This window comes from Podarcis raffonei, chromosome 6 (genome assembly GCF_027172205.1).
Source record: "Podarcis raffonei isolate rPodRaf1 chromosome 6, rPodRaf1.pri, whole genome shotgun sequence".
Lineage (NCBI taxonomy): Eukaryota > Metazoa > Chordata > Lepidosauria > Squamata > Lacertidae > Podarcis > Podarcis raffonei.
This window is the reverse complement of record NC_070607.1, coordinates 80,872,018-80,892,000: the sequence shown is the minus strand read 5'-3', so window position 1 is coordinate 80,892,000 and position 19,983 is coordinate 80,872,018. Positions and strand designations below refer to the sequence as shown.

The following is a 19,983-nucleotide window of genomic DNA, read 5'->3' as shown; positions in this document are numbered from 1 at the left end:
TTGCTGAAATATATTAATCAAGGATGGTGTTAAATGAAGTTATACTCAGAGTAGATCCATAAAAATCACCGTATTTGTGCGAATCTAATGCACCATTGAATCTAATGTGCACCTCAATTCCAGGGGTGTCCAAACTTTTTTCAAAGAGGGTCAGATTTGATGAAGTGAACTTTTTTTTTTATTGAAGTTGTTGAGCTTTTCATTGGATTTCCCCCCAGGAAATAAACTGCCACAGGGGCCGGATTAAACCGACCGGCGGACCAGATTAGGCCCCCGAAATGGACTTCATACATACATGCATGCCTTAAAACCATTTGCCGGCGCTATCAAATCTAATACGCACCCTAATTTTTGCAACACAATTTGGCCCCAAAAGGTGTGCATTACATTTGTGTAAATGCGGTAATAAACATGATTAAGATAGGTCCACTAATTTCAGTGAGTCTTCTCTGAGTAAAACTTCCTTCAATATCATCCTTCATTTCAGCAATGCCACTCATGGCTCTTCTTGAGTGGAAGGGTTTTTATAGCTTGTTTGGGGATGAATATGTATCAATTCATTCAATGAGCATTGAGCTGCTGAGCAAGTGCCACCACAACCTCCTCTTTCTTTTCAGGGGAATTCTTTTTTTAAAAAAAACCAAAACAAAACTTGGCTCAGTCTTGCTTGTAGAAATATATATGGAAGATTCACCTGCTGCTTTTAGTTCTCGCTCATGTTAATTGATAGCAGGTACTTCTCACATCTATGGTGATAAGATCCCTAATCTGTTGTCAGTTCAGCTACTAATTGATAAGGTTGACAACTTAACTGATAATATTATTTAGATAGTAGTAAATTATTAAAATAGTGGAATTGTGATTCATTGTAAGCAGAGCTTCCTGGCAGCCACTGGCACTCCTTTTTTTTAATGTTATCTGTGGTCTAGATCCAAAGAAGCAGCCAGTTGCTTACACTTGAGGAATTCCTCCAATGTCATGTGACAAGCTGAATTTCTATTTGCCAGGAGCCCTTAAACAGGGCTACTAAACAGTATAGCTGTGTGTTCTGTAGGCTTACATTCACTTACTCAGAGGGCGCTCCATAAACTGTTGAGCGAATTAAAACTGTTTGGCATTACGAGGTTAGTAATTGTTCAGGACATTAGGCACCCGTTGTTAACTTAAACAGCAATAAAGGGGTTGCTGCTGCTGTGCTGTTGATGGAAGCCCAAGAATACTGGATTCTTGCATGAATCAATCATAGGCGTCCTGACTTGTAGGTTCTAGTCCTTAGGACTTGTTCATTCCCTTTCTAGCAACTGATATCTAACCTGCACATCTCAAAACCTCTTCCATTGCGTAGCTGTGATATTGCCACAGAGCTTTGTTGTCTTGCATTAACGAGCTGCAGAGAACTAGATGTGGAATTCTAGCCTGGAGCAGAGAGGCTGTTTGACAAGATTGTGTGCAAGAGCAACCTAATGTTTCTTCCCATTCTTATTTTGGTATCAAATGGGGAGCGCTTTTAATGCCTGTTGTTTTAAGCCCTGCGGCTTTGACTGGAAAAGAGGAACTTAGTGCAAATGTGTGGACACTAGATTACACTTAAGTCTTAAGATCTAAGGTACTGTATGTACCTTAGCAAGGCAGCTACCCCCCCCCTTAGCAAAGTCCAAGAACTGGGCCCTTGGTCCGTGGGTTGTTTTGCAATAACATGCCTGGCAATTTTCCAACAAGGCTGAATATGATGGGGTGAAATTTCATGCACTTTAAACTGACATTTGTCCTAATGTCAGAAATGAATTTACAGGAGGATAATAAGCAAGCTGTTCGCTTTTTAGTGAAACATGATTTAGATTTTGAAACAGATGCTCCACAGTGCTGTTGCTCCTATCACAGTTTTGCAGGGGTATAGCTGTCTTGCTCCTCAGATAAGCTCAGGCACTAGGAATCCTAACACGTGTACAGGTATGAGAATGCAAGTATTCGATTCTCCCCATTTCACTACACTTTGTATCTGGATGAGATGTGGGCGCTGGGAGGCTGCGCACTTGCTTTTCCTTTCTCTTTTAAAAAAGCAAATAGCTTCTTGTCTGTATTTTGCTCATTGGCTAGAGAAACACTGCAGATTATAGAGCTGATTTCACCAACTTGGCAACCTCCAGATATTTTGGAGTATTTTTCTCCCATCAGCCCCAATTAGCAGAAATGAGTGATTAACTGCAGTTGTTTATTTATTTTGTAAAATTTATATACCGCTTGGTTGTAAAGAAAACCTAGTAAGCAGTTTCCGAAAAGAAACTGGGAACTGTAGTTCAAAACATCTGGTGGGTGTCAGGTTTAAAATATAAAACAAAGCCAGTAATTTAAAAGCACATACAGTACACTTGGCTAAATTGCAGAATTGCAGTCCCAAAACATCTGCAGGGCACGAGGTTGGCTAACGCTGCCCTAAAACATACAATAAAACTGTAACATTAACAATATTAAGAGGCAGAAGCTAAAAGCATAACACCAACCTATGTCATTATGGAACTTAAGGTGTCTGGGGGAAATGGTAATGTAGGTGCCAGATGTTGGGCTTTCTGTAACTAGGCATCACCACCACCGAAATAGCTGCCTTTATTGTTGCATAGTGTGCTTCTGATGAGAAGGCACTTGGAGATCTGCTGAAGCTCTTCTCCAAAGACTGGCAGGCTGGTACTCAAGTGGCTCTGTCAATTTGAAAATGCTTTCTTGGGAACCTCAGTGCCAAGCAATGGATGTCAAGTGGTGCGAGTTTCAACTACTTTGAAACACCTGACCCTTGGGCATCTCCCCTCTTCTCAAGCAAGATGTCTTTTGAATTGTTTAATCAAGCATTTTAGAAGAGGACGTATTCCACTCAATATAGCTACCTGGTTTTACCTTTGCTTGAAGCGAAATGGTTGGTTTCATTCTGTCCCCCCCCCTTGTGCATTTGATGAAGCAGCTTCCTAGCCCAAAAAAGCCTTTGTCACAATATCATCATTGATTTTTAATGAATGTGCCTCAAGACTATTTCACTGCTTAACACAGCTGCCTCTGCAATATAACTCTGGACCGATACTCTAGGACGGGGTAGGCAACCTAAGGCCCGGGGGCAGGATGCGGCCTAATCGCCTTCGCAATCCGGCCCACGGACGGTCCGGGAATCAGCGTGTTTTTACATGAGTAGAATGTGTGCTTTTATTTAAAATGCATCTCTGGGTTATTTGTGGGGCTTGGGAATTCGTTCATATTTTTCCCCAAAATACAGTCCGGCCCCCCACAAGGTCTGAGGGACAGTGGACCAGCCCACGGCTGGAAAAGGTTGCTGACTGCTGCTCTTGGAATATGTCTCCTGTATTTGGCTTCTATAACAGAAAAACCATAAGGAGCCGTTGCTTGAGAAGGCTGTGGCACTCTGATACTGTTATCATGGTTGCTTTGGTAGGAAAACAAATTCCCATGAGTCCTGTTATCACTATTTTTAAAGAATAGGACCTGTTACTCTGTGCTAGATGCATTTCTCCATTCCTGTACCTTTTTTCTGCCCTAGTCCTTTCTGACATTTCCTTGATATTTCAAACAAAAAGCACTGGGTGCTCACATGGATCCTTTTCGGATCTGATACTTGAGTATTGCGTTCCTACACTTGGAAGTGTTTCTTGCATTGCAACTTGGCTTGCCTTTTTAATATTTCCCCCTGTGGTCTTTGAACAAGATGGTGAGGGTTTATTTTTGTCAGCAGATACATTGGAATAATAAAAAAACCCAGAGGTGGTATCCAACAAATTAGTTCTGTTAATGCAAGAATTACAATATGCACAACATAACTTCTTCACCCTTCTTTGTGTACCATCCCCAAATCTGCTCCAGATGGTTGACGGAACCCTCCAAATTAGGTGGATGTGAGGCGGGAGGAGGGGCAAGTCCTGTCGCTCAGCAGGAAATCCTTGCGCCAACAGAACTGCTTCATTTATTATTATTATTATTATTATTATTATTATTATTATTATTAAATATTTATACCCGCCCATCTGGCTGGGTTTCTCCAGCCACTCTGGGTGGCTTACAACCTATCTGAAAACATAATAAAAACATCAATCCTTAATAACTTTCCTAAACAATTTGGTTTAAGTGTAAACAATGAAATACTCCCTTTCTGGAACATAGAATTGTAGAGTTGGAAGAGACCCTGAGGATCATCTATTCCACCCACTACGATGCAGGAATATGCAGCTGTCCCATATGAAGATTGTTGCTGTTGGCTGTTTCCTGTAGGCGTCCATGCTTTGAGTTCTATCTAACAAGATGGGTCTATTTTTATTTAATTTATTTGCATTATTCATATCCTACTCTTCTTGTTCCTGTAATCTCAGACCTAATAATCAAAATTAAACTTCCAATTCTACAGTTCTATGATTCTATTAAAACAATATTTCTTTTGCATACAACAATATAAAAGACAATCTACTAACAACACCAGCGGCCAAGCAAGGGACATCGCTTGAATCAAATACTGAGATAAATAGCCATGTTTTTGCCTGGTGTTGAAAGTGAGGTGTTGCCTTTTTCCTACCCATGGCCCACGGCCTGAAAATTTAGGGCAGCTTTCCCCAACCTGGTGCCCTCCAGATGTTTTGGATTGCAACATGCATCAGCATAAGCCTGCAGAGCTATGCTAGCAGGGGCTGGTGGAAGTTGTAGCCCAGAACATCTGGAGAGCCCTAGGCTGTGGGAGGCTAGTTTTAGGGTGTTTGAGCAGTCATAAAGCTTTTGAGAGGAGAGCCTCTGATGGCAACAGTTCGAATGCAGACAGTCGTTCTTGCTGTACATTACAGCCTGGCCAGAAACCGGTAGCAGGAAGGAGAAGTTAGCAATTGCATCATCCTGGAAATGGGCAGCAACTAAAATTAAAGCTGTGCTGAAACTAGTTTTGGAGAGGAGTGGACAGTGATAATCAGGGAAGGGAGGGGGAGAGTATTTGTTGTGTTAGGAGTGGTAGGATTGCAACAGCAGTTGGAAGGGAGTGAAGTCATGTGTGCACAGGCATAAGGGGAGAATGACACAGTGACTCTGGGGAACGGTAAGCACTTGTTGGGTACACATGTGGGCATGGTGTACTTCAGAAGAGGCCCTGGATTTTCCACGAGACTGTGCCAGTCCTGTTAATTTTGCTCATGAGGTGACATTGGGAAGTTCAACTCTGAATACTCCATTGTTTGTAGGCAACAGTGAATCTATTACTGAGCTTGAAGGCAGAGCATGGACGCATTGACAAAGAATATTTTGTCTCGTTATAAAAAGACTTTTTCATTCACAAAAGGGGCAGAATGAATTCTGTGGAGGTCTCAGTAGGAACTTTCAGTTCCAAATGTGGATTGTAACTTGAAGCAAGGGTCCACAAATGCCCACAACATAGGAAGTTGCCTTGGGCAGAGTGAGGCCAGTGGTCCATCCAGCCCAGTGTTGCTTACACTGATTGGCAGTGACACTCAGGGTTTCAAGACAGGAAACCTTCCCAGTCCTGCCTGGAGATTCCAGGGTTTGAACTCAGAACCTTCTGCATGCAAAGCATATGCTCTTCCACTGAGCTGTGGCCCATTCTCTAGGTCAGCTTGACATACCAGCAAGCTTATTTTTCTCCTTGCTCCCAATTTATTGAGCCCTCCAGCAACCAGAGAGGGCTGGAGGGGAGGCAGCCTTGCCTCCCTTGTGCAGACACTCGGATAGGAGAAGAATCAGCGGAGCAAATTCCTGCTGTTTCTTATTTGGACTAAAGCATACCTGAGAACCTGTTTGCGGTTCCTTGGGAGCAGTGCTAGAAAACAGGTGCCAGGCATGTTTTGCAACTGGCTCGGGTCCAATTGAGACGACATAAGAAATCTCTGGATGTCAGGTTGGCAACTGGGGAAAGCAAAATATCAGTTACAGGGATCTGATATACCGTATTTTTCGCTCTATAACACGCACCAGACCATAACACGCACATAGTTTTTAGAGGAGGAAAACAAGAAAAAAAATATTCTAAACAAAATAGTGGATATATGATTTTTGTGGTTCATGCTGTGGCCACAGACATGTGATCTGACAGTGAGTTTGGAGTAGCCCAATGCAAAAATCCTGAGGATCCATGTGGATCCATGCTTTGTAACCATGGAGGAGGGAAGGAAGGGGAACCATGGATCCTCTGCTCACGACTGCAGCAGATCCCCCCCCCGCCACCCATAGGCATTCCCTCCATAACACGCACAGACATTTCCCCTTACTTTCTAGGAGGAAAAAAGTGAGTGTTATGGTGCAAAAAATACGGTATATCTGAGTTTTTAACACTGCTTAGGAGTCTTCCTCACCAGTGGTAAAGGATCACTTCTATTAGGTCAAATGAAATGGCAATTTCTAAGTAAAAGTATGGCAGAAAAGATGGCGGTTTGGGAAGGTTTGATGCATGAAGAAGTAAAGGTAGAAACTAATACAGTGGTACCTTGGGTTACAAACGCTTTGGGTTACGTGTTTTTAGGTTGTGGACCGCGGGAAACTCGGAAGTACTGGAAAGGGTTACTTCTGGGTTTTGCCACTCGCACAGAAGCACTAAATCACGCTATGCACAGAAGCGCCAAATTGCGTCACGCACATGTGCAGACGCGGCGCTGCAGGTTATGAACGCTGCGGGTTGTGGACATGCCTCCATCACGGATTACGCCCGCAACCTGAGGTTCCACTGTATATAGCCTTGTGGCTTTGTTACTAGATCTCTTCCTAGACAGAATCTGCTAGCAAACTTATGAAGCTAACACTAAAGTAGGGTCAACGCTTTGTCAAATTTAAAGCATGCGTTTCTGGAGAGCAGCATTGGACTCAAGAGTCTGCTCTTTCCTAGAATCTTTGCACCATATCATGCCAGACCGTGACTGTGAGACTGTCTTCCTCCACAGCAAATCTGATGGAAATATGCATCTCCTGGGAAGTTATGGCTTCTTGTCACTGTGGTGACAGCTTGTGTGTCGGCTTCTGTAAGCCTCATTCCATCCCCAGCCATGCCTCCCTCACAAGCACATATTTCAAGCCCTCGCGCCTCTGCAATCACACACCGCTCCTGGCATTACAAAAATCACAGTGCAGGCAAGTAGCAGGAACCAGGCACTAATAGTATTGTCAGCACACCAACCCAGTTAACTAACTTGCTCAGACGTTCACCCAGCTCTCACCCGGCAGGGTAACTTGAAGATTTATAGGGGCTGGGGAATGCTGGCAACCAGCAAGCCCCATCACATGCTCCCACTTTGGCGACTAGTTGTTACAACCTTCCTGAGGGGCCTCACCCAGCGATACTTGCTCACAGGATCACTACTTCATGACACAATGGACATTAAAAAAACACACCTCATGGCAATCAAGTAGGGTGGTGCCCTTGTCCCAACTCCTGACAACCTCAAAGGAACAGCTTCTCTTAGTGGCTGCTCTTATAACATGCCATACATAGCTCCTACATAGCTCATGAAGCTGTCTTCCCCCAAGATACAGGTGTTAAAAGCCAGTTGTTCAGCAGCAAGGAGCAGAAAATAGCTGCCCAGCTATTCTGCTAGCAGCTATGACTCCTAAGGCTAAATGGTCAGGGCTCACAGAAACACAGGGGTAGGGGAAGGCATACAAAAAAATTATGAAAGCTTCTTGATTAAATGTTTGATCAGTCACTTGGCCAGCATCCCAGCTTGACTTTAAAGGGCACACTTCACTTTCTCTTTACAGTGTTTCCAACTTTTAACTCTTTCATATTCCTGTTATAGGTGATCCATGCATATATTTCCTGCCAGATCACTTACGAAACCCCAAATGTAATTTCTGTGTTGCTGAATTTATGTTCTGATATTCTACTCATCGAATATTTCACTTTAAAACTCAGCATATAAGGGTCAGCTACACACCCTGCTGAGAACACTAGGAAACCTGTTGAGGCTCTTTGCCTGAGTAGTTTCAGAATACCGTACATAAATTCTGTTAAGAGCTGCTGCTAAATTGCATTAGACTTCCTCATACTTGGCCTGTGAATCATGAATCTCTGTGTGCTTATTGCTGTACTGCAGAATAAGTGCCCAATTCAGGTGAGAGTGGCTCTCATCCTTGCCTATCCAGTAGCTGGCAGCTTTTTCTTGCTTTGTAAGTGGTTAACAAGTCACATTAGTGTCCTGTTTCTTTTCCTGAAGAGAGATGAGAGATTATTGGACAAAGCGAACATAATTTGGAGCCACATTCATATTTACTCTTGCATCTTATGAGTATCAGAGACCTTTTGAGCTTCTGTGATTAGAAATTAGGGATAAATTATAATTAAGCATGTACTCCCAAATGTATTGCTCTGCTTTCCTTTGGACCACATCAGTGAGACCAAGGGGGAGGGTCTTGTCAACCTGGGCAACGCAGGACCTCCATATACACTGCCCAGGCTTGTGCCCCAGGTTGGTCACTTTTGTGCTGCTAACACAGCAGATTGACTCCTCCCCCCACCCAACGCACTCCATTGTCTCTTGAGACAGACGGATGCCCATAACTCCTATTAATATTAATGTGACTTAAGAGTGACTGATTTGGGTTGGACCATGGCCTTTATACCAATGCATAATACAACTAGATGCAAAATGAAACAGAGAAGGTAGCATGAACTGGTAATGTGAAGGATTTATATTCTTCTGCTAGCGTTCTGTGTATCTTATGGTGCCTTAGTGTTGCTAGTGCCTTTGTGCTGCCAGGTGCATTAGAGATGGAATACATTCTTGACAGCCTCTCCTGAAACGTTTCGTGTAGCTTATCAGGAATCGCAAACCACAAGCCACAAATTCAATCACTGTAGTACAAGTGATTGCTTACCACAAATTCCCCCCTAATGGCCAGTGCTTCCAGGCAGCAGGCCGCAATAAAAGATTCTTCAGGTGAAGTTCACTAGGCAAAGGTTGGAGACCTGTGCTGCTCCAGATGTTATGTGATCTCAGCTCTCATCATCCCATGACCATTGGCTATGTGGGTTGGGATTTGTTGGTGTAGAGTCCAACACCATCTGAAGGTAGAGCATGAGACCCTTAATCTCAAGGGTTGTGGGTTTGAGAGCCATGTTGGGCAAAAGATTCCTCCATTGCAGGGGGTTGGGTTAGATGACCCTTGAAGTTTCTTCCAACTCTACAATTTTATGAGTCTTTGACGAATCATAGCTCCTCGCCTTTGCCGACTTTGGACATGCCTGCTCTTGGCTGATTTGTGAGACTGGGTAGAGTTGGGGCAATTAGCCCTGCCCAGGGGCTTCCATAGACTGATCTGGTCTTGGATGTCCATTGTTATTTTTAGAATCTGATGTGCTATTTGCTACTTATCTGCTTTAAATGGCTTTTGCCAACATGATGCCCTCTAGCTTGGACTGCTAGCTTTGGACTGCTTGGCAAAGGCTGTCTTAAAAGCCCTGGGCTGTAACGTCTATTTTCAAGGTTTCTATAGCTGCAAGGTCTTTGGTGTATAGCATCATTTATCAGGGTTGACTTCAGGGTCCCCCCCCCTTACTTCCATTTCCATCCTCCATTTCCACAATGATGTGTACAAGGCAGCTCTCAAAGCCACCAGTCATAAAATGTAAGCTTAATAAATGGTCCAGCAATGAAGGTAGCAGTGGAAAGCATCAGAGGCCAAATTAAGAAAATGCCTGGGGTAATAAAATCCTCGGTGCCTGTAGGTCTTGTGCAAGCTGGCCTGCTTCAGCACTGCTCTTCCTTGTTTACCATGCCCTTTTAACTCTCAGGAGAGTTCTCTGTTCCGCATTTGGTGAGAATAGAGTGTTTAGGCATCTCATGCTTGCATTTCTGCCTGGGAGGATTTCACAAGAGTATTATATGCGCTCAGTTGATATCATGCACGCTTATATTGTGATGGAGGTGAAGAGGCCGATAGCCTTTATGAATGTAAATGGTTTCTTTAGAGATGTAGTACGCGCTGTGTTAAGCAAAGTGAACCTCTGCCTGGCTATGCGTTAATGTAGAAAATAATTCCTTTCTGCAAATAGATGAGAAAAAGCAGTATGCTGCTAAAAGTGAATGACCTGTCTTCCAGATTGTTACACTTATCTGCTGTCTGGAATCCTGCTAATTCTGAACCAAATCCTGTTAACTGGGATCTAAGAGAGCTGATCTAAGTGGCCTGATTGGAAGATGAAGTTTGGCTCGCCAGCCATGATTTGTGTGAGCCACGTGCTTAGATTTGCTCATGGCTCAGGGCAAATGATACGAGTTCCCTTGTTAAGAGGGTAAGATATATTGGGACCCAGTGCCTCCCTCAACACCACCTTCTTGGCCTATTGAATTGGGACCAGGCTACACCTAATGTTAATTGCATTAAAGGAATATGTTTAAGAGTGTAAATAGCTGCCGAGCAACACCCTAAGCAGGATAGTGGCTGCTGCATTGGGAGGATAGACTTAAGTCTTACTGGTGAAAATCCATCCACTCTCCTGCCTCTTATAGCTGGTTCTGATGGGAGCTTCCCACCTAGAACAGATAGCAGCTTTGGGAAAGGGGATTTTCACCAGGAGCATGTCAGGGGCCAAAGGGCTAATCCACACACAGTCCTGGCCAAGGGAAGCTTTCATGGCAAATATATGTATATATACTCTGCACCTCATGTGTAGTCGAGCCCTTTGTCCCAACTAATCAAAACGTGCAAAATCTATGCCCTCAAGATGAGCCTCTTTTTGGTTTCTAGGCTGCTTGTTTGCAAAATGCTATTGAACACAGTAGCTTGCGAGCTCTTTATGACTATTTCCAGAGTGCCAGGATTAAACAAGCCACACCTTGCTAGTCAAATCAAAGTGCTTTGTTCGTAATCTGATTGCAATGCAGCTCTCCTTGCTGCTCCTCTGCTTTGTTGCAGTCTCACTCAAGTACCCAAATCACTCTTGCATTATCATTATTTGTGAATGAAAACTGTGCAGCCTGGTTTACTAGTACTTTATATAGGCCTCAAGCAAATGTTACTGGAAGCTAAACTTCGGAACCTTGTGGGGATTCCTTTTACTTCGTGTCAGGTTGCTAACGTTGGGATCAAGAGGTAGACTTAATTTAATCTTTCTCTCTTGCCCCTGCCCTACCCTGCTAGATGAGTCACTGGTGTAGAAATGCCATTAACACTTCAGCAGGGTGTGTTGTAAAGTTGCAGTGCAGTGAGCTAGTTTAGCACAGTTAAAACTGAACTGTGAATTGGGAAGCTCCTACTTCAGACCTTGCCTTTGCTATAAAGTTTCTATCAGACCCTACACTCCCTTGGCTTTCGTTCTGCCCCTGCAATGTGGTGGTATTACAGACCCAGCTTACAGGATACCATAAGGATTACTGAGAAAGTATGCATGAAGCTTTTTGAATTTTTAGGTAAAGGTACCCCTGCCCGTACGGACCAGTCTTGCCAGACTCTAGGGTTGTGCACTCATCTCACTCTATAGGCCGGGAGCCAGCACTGTCCGCAGACACTTCCGGGTCACATGGCCAGCGTGACAAGCTGCATCTGGCGAGCCAGCGCAGCACACAGAACGCCGTTTACCTTCCCGCTGGTAAGCGGTCCCTATTTATCTACTTGCACCCGGAGGTGCTTTCGAACTGCTAGGTTGGCAGGCGCTGGGACCGAACGACGGGAGCACACCCCGCCGCGGGGATTCGACCCACCAACCATGCGATCAGCAAGTCCTAGGCACTGAGGTTTTACCCACAGCACCACCCGCGGCCCTTTTTGAATTTTTAGAAGTGCTTTATTTTGAGCAAATGGCTCCTGTGTCAACCTAGAGGGAGGGCTTGGGTGGAATGCCACTTTGTCTTAGGTCCTGTGCTGCTCAACATCTTTAGAAATGGCTTCAGTGAAGGAGGAGAGGGGATGCTTAACAGATTTGCAGATCACGAGAAGCTGTTGGAAGGGGTGGCTAAACACCATGAAAGACAGAGTCAAGATTGAGTTGGATGGGTTAGAATGCTGGGCCACAACCAGCAACATGAAATTCAACAGAAATAAATGTGAAGTCTTGCATTTCACTACCAAATTTCAGTGGTGGAAATGCAGTGTGGAGAGAGACCCAACTCAGCAGCAATACATGTGAAAAGGATCTAGGTGTCTTAGCTGATCTCAAGCAGGGCATGAGCCAGCAGTGCAGCTGCTAAGGTTAGTGCAATTGCAGGCTGCATTAATAGGAGCATAGTGTCCAAATCACACGAAGTAGTAGTGCCACTCTATTCTGTGTCAGTCAGGCTGCATTGGGAAGGTGCTGTTGGTTCTGGGTGTTGCATTTTAAGGAGGATAACAGTCCAACTATGGTATGTCCAGAGAGAGTGGCTGGGATGGTGAAGAGTCTGGAAACCAAGTCATATGAGCATCAGCTGAAAGAATTAACCTTGTTTAGCTTGGAGAGGAGAAGATTGGAGGGAGGGAGTGTGATGGCAAACTTGGATTTACCTGAAGGGCTGGCATGCAGAAGATGGAGCAGATCTGTGTTTTCTCGCTTCAGAGGGCGGGAACTAGGCTGGAAATAGGAGGGAAGGTTAGCATCAAGAGAAGCTTCCCAATGGTAAGAGCTGTTTGACAGTGGAAGAGGCTGCTTGGGGAGGTGGTCTCCTCTCTTTCATTGGATGGATTGAAGCAGAGACTTGGTGGGCATCTGCCAGGGATGCTGCCATTGTATTTGCGCTACAGATCCTGTGCTGCACAGGGAGTTGGACTAATGACCTCAGATTCCATGGATGCTTGTGGGCAGTGGTATGCTATAGCTTACCTTTGGTACTTGCAGAAGCATAGGTGCTTTTGTGTACAAGTTGCATATGATGGAGGTGGTAGTGAATAGATGCAGCAGTGGCAGGTAAGTAGTTTTTCTTGTGTTTTGGGAGTTGGTCACAGAAGTGATTTATTGTCTCAAGAGGGGGAAGTCACTATGTCAGCCTTTATGTATCTATCAAAATAGCATTTACACATACTTAAAATTGATCAGAATGTCTCACGAATCTCTTTTCTTCTCTCTCCCCTCCTCCCTTTCTCTTTTAAAGTTGCAGGAATCATTACTGCTGATTTTGCCTCTGGTCTAGTGCACTGGGGAGCAGATACCTGGGGATCTGTCGATCTGCCAATAGTTGGAAAGGTTTGTCTTTTTATTATTGGGAAATAATAAACTTCAATAATCTTCAGGCAGTAATAGAACAAAACACTATCGCTTAAGTAGGCAGAATTTGAGTGCAGAGCTTGAGAATCCTGAGCTTCACCTTTTCAGAATTATCCATTGCAGTCATTGTATCTAAACTATTATTTGGCTGTTGGGAATATGCTTTGGGCTTACACACTCCCTCCAACTCTCTCTTTCACTTCTCAGTTTGCAGTAACCATGGTTGGCCAGGTTCAGATTTCATGGCAAACTTTAGTTAACTGCAAACCAGGGAAGAAGGGAATCCAGTCACGCAAAGGGAGGAGGAACCCCGTGAGCCCAAAACACATTCCTAAAGTCTGGGTTTGGAATCTGTATCTGGCCAAAGTTGCAGGACCTCATGCTTTCAAATGTCTTAAAGCGTAATGGCAAATTGTCATGTGCCAACGTAGATCAAAACAACTTACTCGGATGTGCATCTTTTGGAATAAGATTACAGGAGCACATGCAGAATGTCTTCTGACCGGTTTGGGACTTTTTAGTGTTATTGAAAACAAGCAAATGTTGCTACTGAGATCTGCAGTACACAGCTTGTGCTTTCTCCCCCACCCCTAAGCTACCAATCTGCTTTTGGTACTAACAGTTCATCCTCACTTCACTCTTTGCTGTCGTAATGCTGACAAATGCAAGTGTCTTCTCTGTTGATCAGACTAATGAAAGACGGCATTTGCTTTCTCCTTCCCTGCTCCCCACTTTATCACATCTTAATAAGCTTGGTGTACTTAACAGCAGAAAGGATGTGTAACCCTAGGTTAAACTGGTCCTAGGTTGAGTGAGCCAGGATATATTGAATAGCCATCCCTGTGACATGCCCTGTTGCTAACTTTGAGATTACAGTGTGTGTGGTGCTAAGCCAGCTCCCACTTCACTAACAATTTATCTCCTAGTCACTTGCTTGCATGGTGATCACACTGTACCTATAAATACAGACACTAACATTTGAATTCAGGCCAGTAACAGTGCTTAAGAGTTATCTGTAACCTGTGAGTCCCTGCATTCAAATCTCACCTCTGCCATGAGTTCACAGCGCGTTTGGCGTTAAAACAGCCAGCAGAAATTGCACCTTAACACTGTACTGTATCCCTGCTGGAGGAGCACACTCTGACCTGGGTTTAATCTGGGACTCAGAGTTTGGGAAAGTAAGAAAGCTCTATTACAGGAAATGCATGCTTGACAGGAAAGATGCTAGTTCTGTCTATCTCAGGTGGAGAGGCCTTTAGCCATTTCTGCTGTTGTATCGCAACAGGCGAAACACAAAAGAGGTCTCCTCTACCCAAGGTGAGGGTGAAGAAGCAAGTAGGAAATGAGATCAGCAACCTATGAATATGAGTAGCACTTGGGGGAAGGTCAGCACAAGCTAGGTCAGAAAGGACAGTCTAGGAAGCTTGGAGGCTCCTCTCTATTCTTTCCTATGCAGACACATCAGCCTCTAGTTCAAGCTGTGTTGCATCCCAGCACTTCCAACGTAGCCTCAGGCAAGCCCACCATATTTCAGTATGGGGAGAGAATAACCTTTGTTCTCCTAACCCAAGTCACTGTGGCCTAGAACTTGAAAATAAGCTAGTTGCTTGTGGCAAGAGAGAATTCTCTCCAGGTGACAGGCCAGGTTGGTATGTCTCTTTTTGAGACCTAAATTAACTACGTAGGTAATTTGTGGACAGGGGTATCTAGTAAAAAATTGTGTAGGCTATGGACTTCAAAGACTGACAGACATCTCCCCCACCCCCTGTATTTACTTTTTAAGGCTTTTATCAGACCTTTCAGAGAACATCACATTGACCCAACAGCAATTACAAGACATGACTTCATAGAGACCAATGGAGATAACTGCATGTTGACGGTAGTTCCATTGGCAAACATGGCCTACAAACTGGTTTCTTTATCACCAGGTAAGTGACTATAAATCCATGAGTAAACTGGACTTGCAGCTTCCACAGTGTACAGTGAATAGGCCTTTGACCTCCAAAGAGACAGGCAGAATGAAGCTATTTATACGGGAACAGCTGAGAAGGCTGAATGTACCTGTGAGACAGACTGCCTTTCAGCCCCTGCAAGGACTCCGAAAGTGGTTTACAGCAGTTTTAATCTTTGTGGGTGGAGCAGTATAGTGTCAGAGCAAGAAATAATAGTTGCAGGTTAGTAAAGGAGTAGAGTGGCATGAGAACTAGCTTGCCATCATTTCAAAGATTTTTCTAGAATATTTAAACCATAAGTTGCAAGGTTTATATCAACCTAGTCTTAACCTGATATTTGAAGATAGGAATCACTTCATCTAGTGTGTACTGTGGCAGAAGCAAAGGTAATCTGCAAGGTACACCCATGTTAAAAGATGCATCTGGTGAGTGAACCAAGCCAAATACTAAAAGTGGTGGCCCAAAGCATCCCTCTAGTTGCTAGCAAGTCTTACACTAGTGAAGGGAGAATGGAAAAGATGATTACCTTGAGATATTGTGATCATTTTCGCTTTGGAAGTGAAACAAAGCCTATTTGGAGCTTCCCTGAGGATGTAGCTTGTAATTAAACATCCAACACAATTCTTTTATTTTATGAGTAGCTTAACATGGATGGAGAAAGGGTGCTTCCAGAATGGGGCTTAATATTGTTAATGGGCTGATCAGTTAGCACAAATGGGTTGTGGGCAATAGTGCTTTGCTTTTGTTTTTTGTTTTTTGTGGGGTTTCCCTGGGAAGCTTAACCCCAGATTAAATGGGGGTTGGAATATGGGCCGATACTCTGGCACCAGAGATGTTGTGCAGACACTGAAAAAATTGCATACACTGGGAGCACCCCAGGAGAATGTTTCTGGTGTAGTTAAGTAGCACATAAGTGCCTATTAGTTTGAACTTGAAGGTCAGTTCACGCTTGGCATGGCAAATGTGCCCTGATGTTCACAGTGCTGAATGCCGCAAAGTGGGGTGGGAAAACAATACAGTCTTGAGCGGTAAACAACACATGTCCTTATCAATAATTGGCCTGTTGAATCAGACAAAGTTCCCTCTGATGAAGCATTCTGGTGTTGTACAATGAACTGCTTAAATGTAACCAAAGTTTAGAAACAGTTCTGGGTTTTTTTGGCGGGGGGGGGGGGAGACCTATGTGTCTAGGCACCTTCTATTGCCAGCTTATTTCAGTGAGAGTCATGTAGATCCTGCTCCCTCTTTTCTCCCCCCATTTCTAGAAGCATTACACCAATCGTGCCCTTGGGAGTGTTACGTCTTTGCCCTGGCTATATTTGGAACCTTGACAAACCAGATTCACAAGTGGTCTCACACCTACTTTGGTCTTCCTCGCTGGGTTATCTTCCTGCAAGACTGGCACGTTATCCTGCCACGCAAACACCACCGGATCCATCACGTGTCTCCTCATGAAACTTATTTCTGTATTACTACAGGTAAATAGAAGTGAAGCTTCTCTTTCATTGATGAGCAGACTATAGGCTTATGGGTTCTATTTTTTCTGCTTTTTTTTTTTTTAAAAAAAACTAAAACTGAAACCCACCAGCTGGAGCCAGGTGCAACATGTGGAAAAATGTTAAGAGTCAAGGAACAAGGCGAATGTGCTCAGCCCCCAGGTATTGGTGACCATTACTGGAATGCATTGCCCGTGCAGCTGCCATCTGAAACTTCAGCTAGGGCAGCAACAGAACTGCTGACTGGGACCAGTCAGTGGGGATATATCATACACGTGCATTAGCAACTTGCTATTCCAACACGAGCCTGCTTGTACATTTAGATCTCTTTCGAGTCGCCTCTTCTGGGTGTCGACACCATTTTGGAATGAGGCAGGCAGCGACTGCAGAGAGAACTGTCATTGCTGTGAGCGCCCCTTCTTCAGGGATGTTCACCTGCCATGGTGAGGAGGTGCTTTTGCCCACTGGGAGTGCATATGCTCTCTGCATTCAAAAACTCCCGGAGCCCAGCAAGAGCCACTGTAATGTAAATAGTGCTAAGCTAGATGGACCCAGTGGTTTGACTCAGTATATACATCAGTTTCCTGTTGCACCAAATGGGTACCCTTCTTTTTCCAGGCTCTTGGTTTCTGGTTGTTTTAACGCTGCAATTCTATCCCATTTTTTAATTTTGTTTTGTATGATCTGGTAAGCAACCCTGGAATATATTATATTGAAGTAAATTTATAAAAATGTTTGTGAGCAGAAAGCGCTTCTTTGAGTACACACAACTGTGGGGCTAATGTTTTCATCCAGCGGTAGCTCTCTAGCACCTTGCCTGGGTCTGGAGGGTCAACTTTTTAATGTGTGCAGGGAACTGGTGCTGGAATGAGGGAGGTTGCACAGAGCAGAGCGCTACCTATGAAAGTTTGGAATCCCATCATTTATTAAATCACATCTGTGTTGCAGTCCTAATTACTGTTTACTGCTATACTTTTACACATAAGACATTCATAATCTGGGACTGGCAAATCAAACCACAACGGTTTACCGTTGGAGCCAACATTCCACCCCCCTGCCCACTCCTTTGAAAATTTTGACGTGGAATAAATGGTATTGGGTATCATTGTTTCGACACTTGATATTCCTATGTTTGACAACAACACATGATTCCAGGGTTTATATCTGATAGCTAGCATTCAGTGATATTCAACACCTAATGTTCAATGGACTGTTATATTTGATGGCTTGTGGCATTTGGTATTTTGACAGCTAACACTCATTCCAGCCCAGTCTAAATTACTCTTAATTTTGTCATACTAAAATTTGTTTTGTGGCCAGATTCCGATTTGAGATGTTGAGCGACTCCAGAGCTCTGTCCCCTCAACTAACTGCAAAGTTTATCTTTCCACATTTCCTGTCCTTCACTTTCCCTGCAAGGGGAGAGCAGCAGAGTGTATCAGTAACACCTCTTTCCCCTTGACACAGCTACCGCAATATGTTCCCAATTTTAAAGGGGATCAGTTGCTGCTTTTGCATCACCTCTTCAAAATTGGCTTTGGCATTCCAGTTTTCACTGGCGTGTAGCAACTAATTACAAATGCATGCTAGTTGAACGGGAGCTGTGTGTAAAAGTTGAATAAGCTGGTTGGTGTATGGAAAACCTGTACTATATCAAACTTGGTTGACAGTTTGCATGGTTTGAAAGTAGCCCTTAAAAATGTTAATGAGACTTGTGTTGTGTTGAACACTTTTAGTTTCAAAAATAAAGCTCCCATATAGGCGAACGCTTTAGAGTGCAATTGTTTATACACTTACCTGAAGCCAATCCTATTGAAGTTAATGGGATTGACATTAGGTGACCTGCTTCTACCTGACCCTCCATAAGATGGGGGTACACACCACTCCTGTTGAATGACCCAAATAATCATTTGCCTTGCATTTTACTTTTTTATTAGACTATCTTAAAACAAATTAATTCAATTATCTACATCTGTACTTCTTCATTTACATCTGCATTCTCCCTTTCTATCGTTTTCCAGGCTGGCTCAACTACCCGCTGGAGAAAATCAGATTTTGGAGGTTCCTCGAGATTATCATTCAAGGACTGACCGGAGAAAAACCGAGAGCAGATGACATGAAATGGGCCCAGAAAATAAAATAAACTCTTGCCAGGCTTCTGCAGTCCTTATACTTGTTGCCAATATTTTTAAAAGAAAAAAGCCATCAGCCAAATTAAAGACTTGTAAAGAAATAATGGACTAAAGCACAATGCTTTTAAAAAGTGCTAACAGACTGCAGTTAAAGGACTCACTCTTCAAAATAATACTTGAAAATGCAAATGGCTAATTCCCATTTGTACGGAGCACCTTCTGTTAGCCACATCTGCTGATGTTGACCATTTTTGTCCTTGAGTCTCAAAAGCCATTAGTTGGAGAAGACAATGCACCATTTTCTAGTAAGATATGTCATTGGCACAGTAAAATGTGTTGTATCAACATGAATTACCACTTTGAAAACAGGGTTAAGACCAATGTGGAATAATGAAGATAAGCAGACGAGCACTGCGTTTTTAAGGAGCAGGTTCAAACTGCTTGGGGAAAAAACCAGCCAGAGGGGAAGGGAAGTTTATGAAATTGTCACCACTTCAATACATTTAATGTTTGGTACACCTTCCAGTTGCTTCATCTTGCTATCATGTCCAGTCTTAGTCTATGTGGTGTGCAACAGAACATTTGGGAGTCTCGTTCTGCTAGTGGATAAGGATCCTTATTGTCGTCTGTCTCCTGAAATAAACAAGTGTTTTTACTTCCTTGATATCTGAGCAGACTGTTGCTGTATAAGCCTGCAACTGACTTGGTAGCAACCTGGGAAGAAGAGCAGAACGTGTTCTGCGCAAGTGTCCAAACATAAAAGATGCTTGTGTTAGGTCGTTTAGTGTTCAGCAGTTGGGATTCCTTTCAGTATGATTCCTCTTCCAATAATCATTGTTCAAAGTAGCTCTAGGAAATTGGGCACATGATTTATATGTTAGAAAGGGATAGGTTAATGGTGTGTATTTTTTAAAGGTGCTTGCTCATTCATGTAAATATTATAAAGCCTTAATCTTTTTGGTGTAACATGGATTAATATTTTAATGTGGTCTGAATGTATATAATATATTTATAACAAAGCAGTTCGATTATACTAATTGCATTTGTTCAGTCTCTTTACAATTTTTATTTTTGTTGTGGTTTGAGGGTGTAACCTCATCTCTAGCAGGCAAATACAAATCACAGAGCAATTTAATATATCATGCTGATCCTGACAAAACCCATGAAGCTGTGAGTGGATTTCTTGATTTGTACAGAATACTGTTGAAAAGTCAGTGTTCTAGAAAATAAATCCATCAAGGTAGATCTGTGGA

At 43.4% G+C, this 19,983-nt stretch overlaps 1 protein-coding gene across 1 annotated transcript in view; it reads left to right on the top strand.

Annotated features, from left to right (window-relative positions):
- Positions 1 to 19,776, top strand: part of PEDS1 (plasmanylethanolamine desaturase 1) — a 32,607-nt gene extending 12,831 nt beyond the window's left edge. Inside the window, exons 3-6 of the mRNA XM_053394239.1 lie at positions 13,038 to 13,129; positions 14,934 to 15,078; positions 16,368 to 16,580; positions 18,620 to 19,776. Coding sequence (XP_053250214.1) covers positions 13,038 to 13,129; positions 14,934 to 15,078; positions 16,368 to 16,580; positions 18,620 to 18,741 — 572 coding nt within the window. The 3' untranslated portion in view covers positions 18,742 to 19,776. The remainder of the gene's footprint in view (positions 1 to 13,037; positions 13,130 to 14,933; positions 15,079 to 16,367; positions 16,581 to 18,619) is intronic.
- Positions 19,777 to 19,983: the final 207 nt, after the last annotated feature.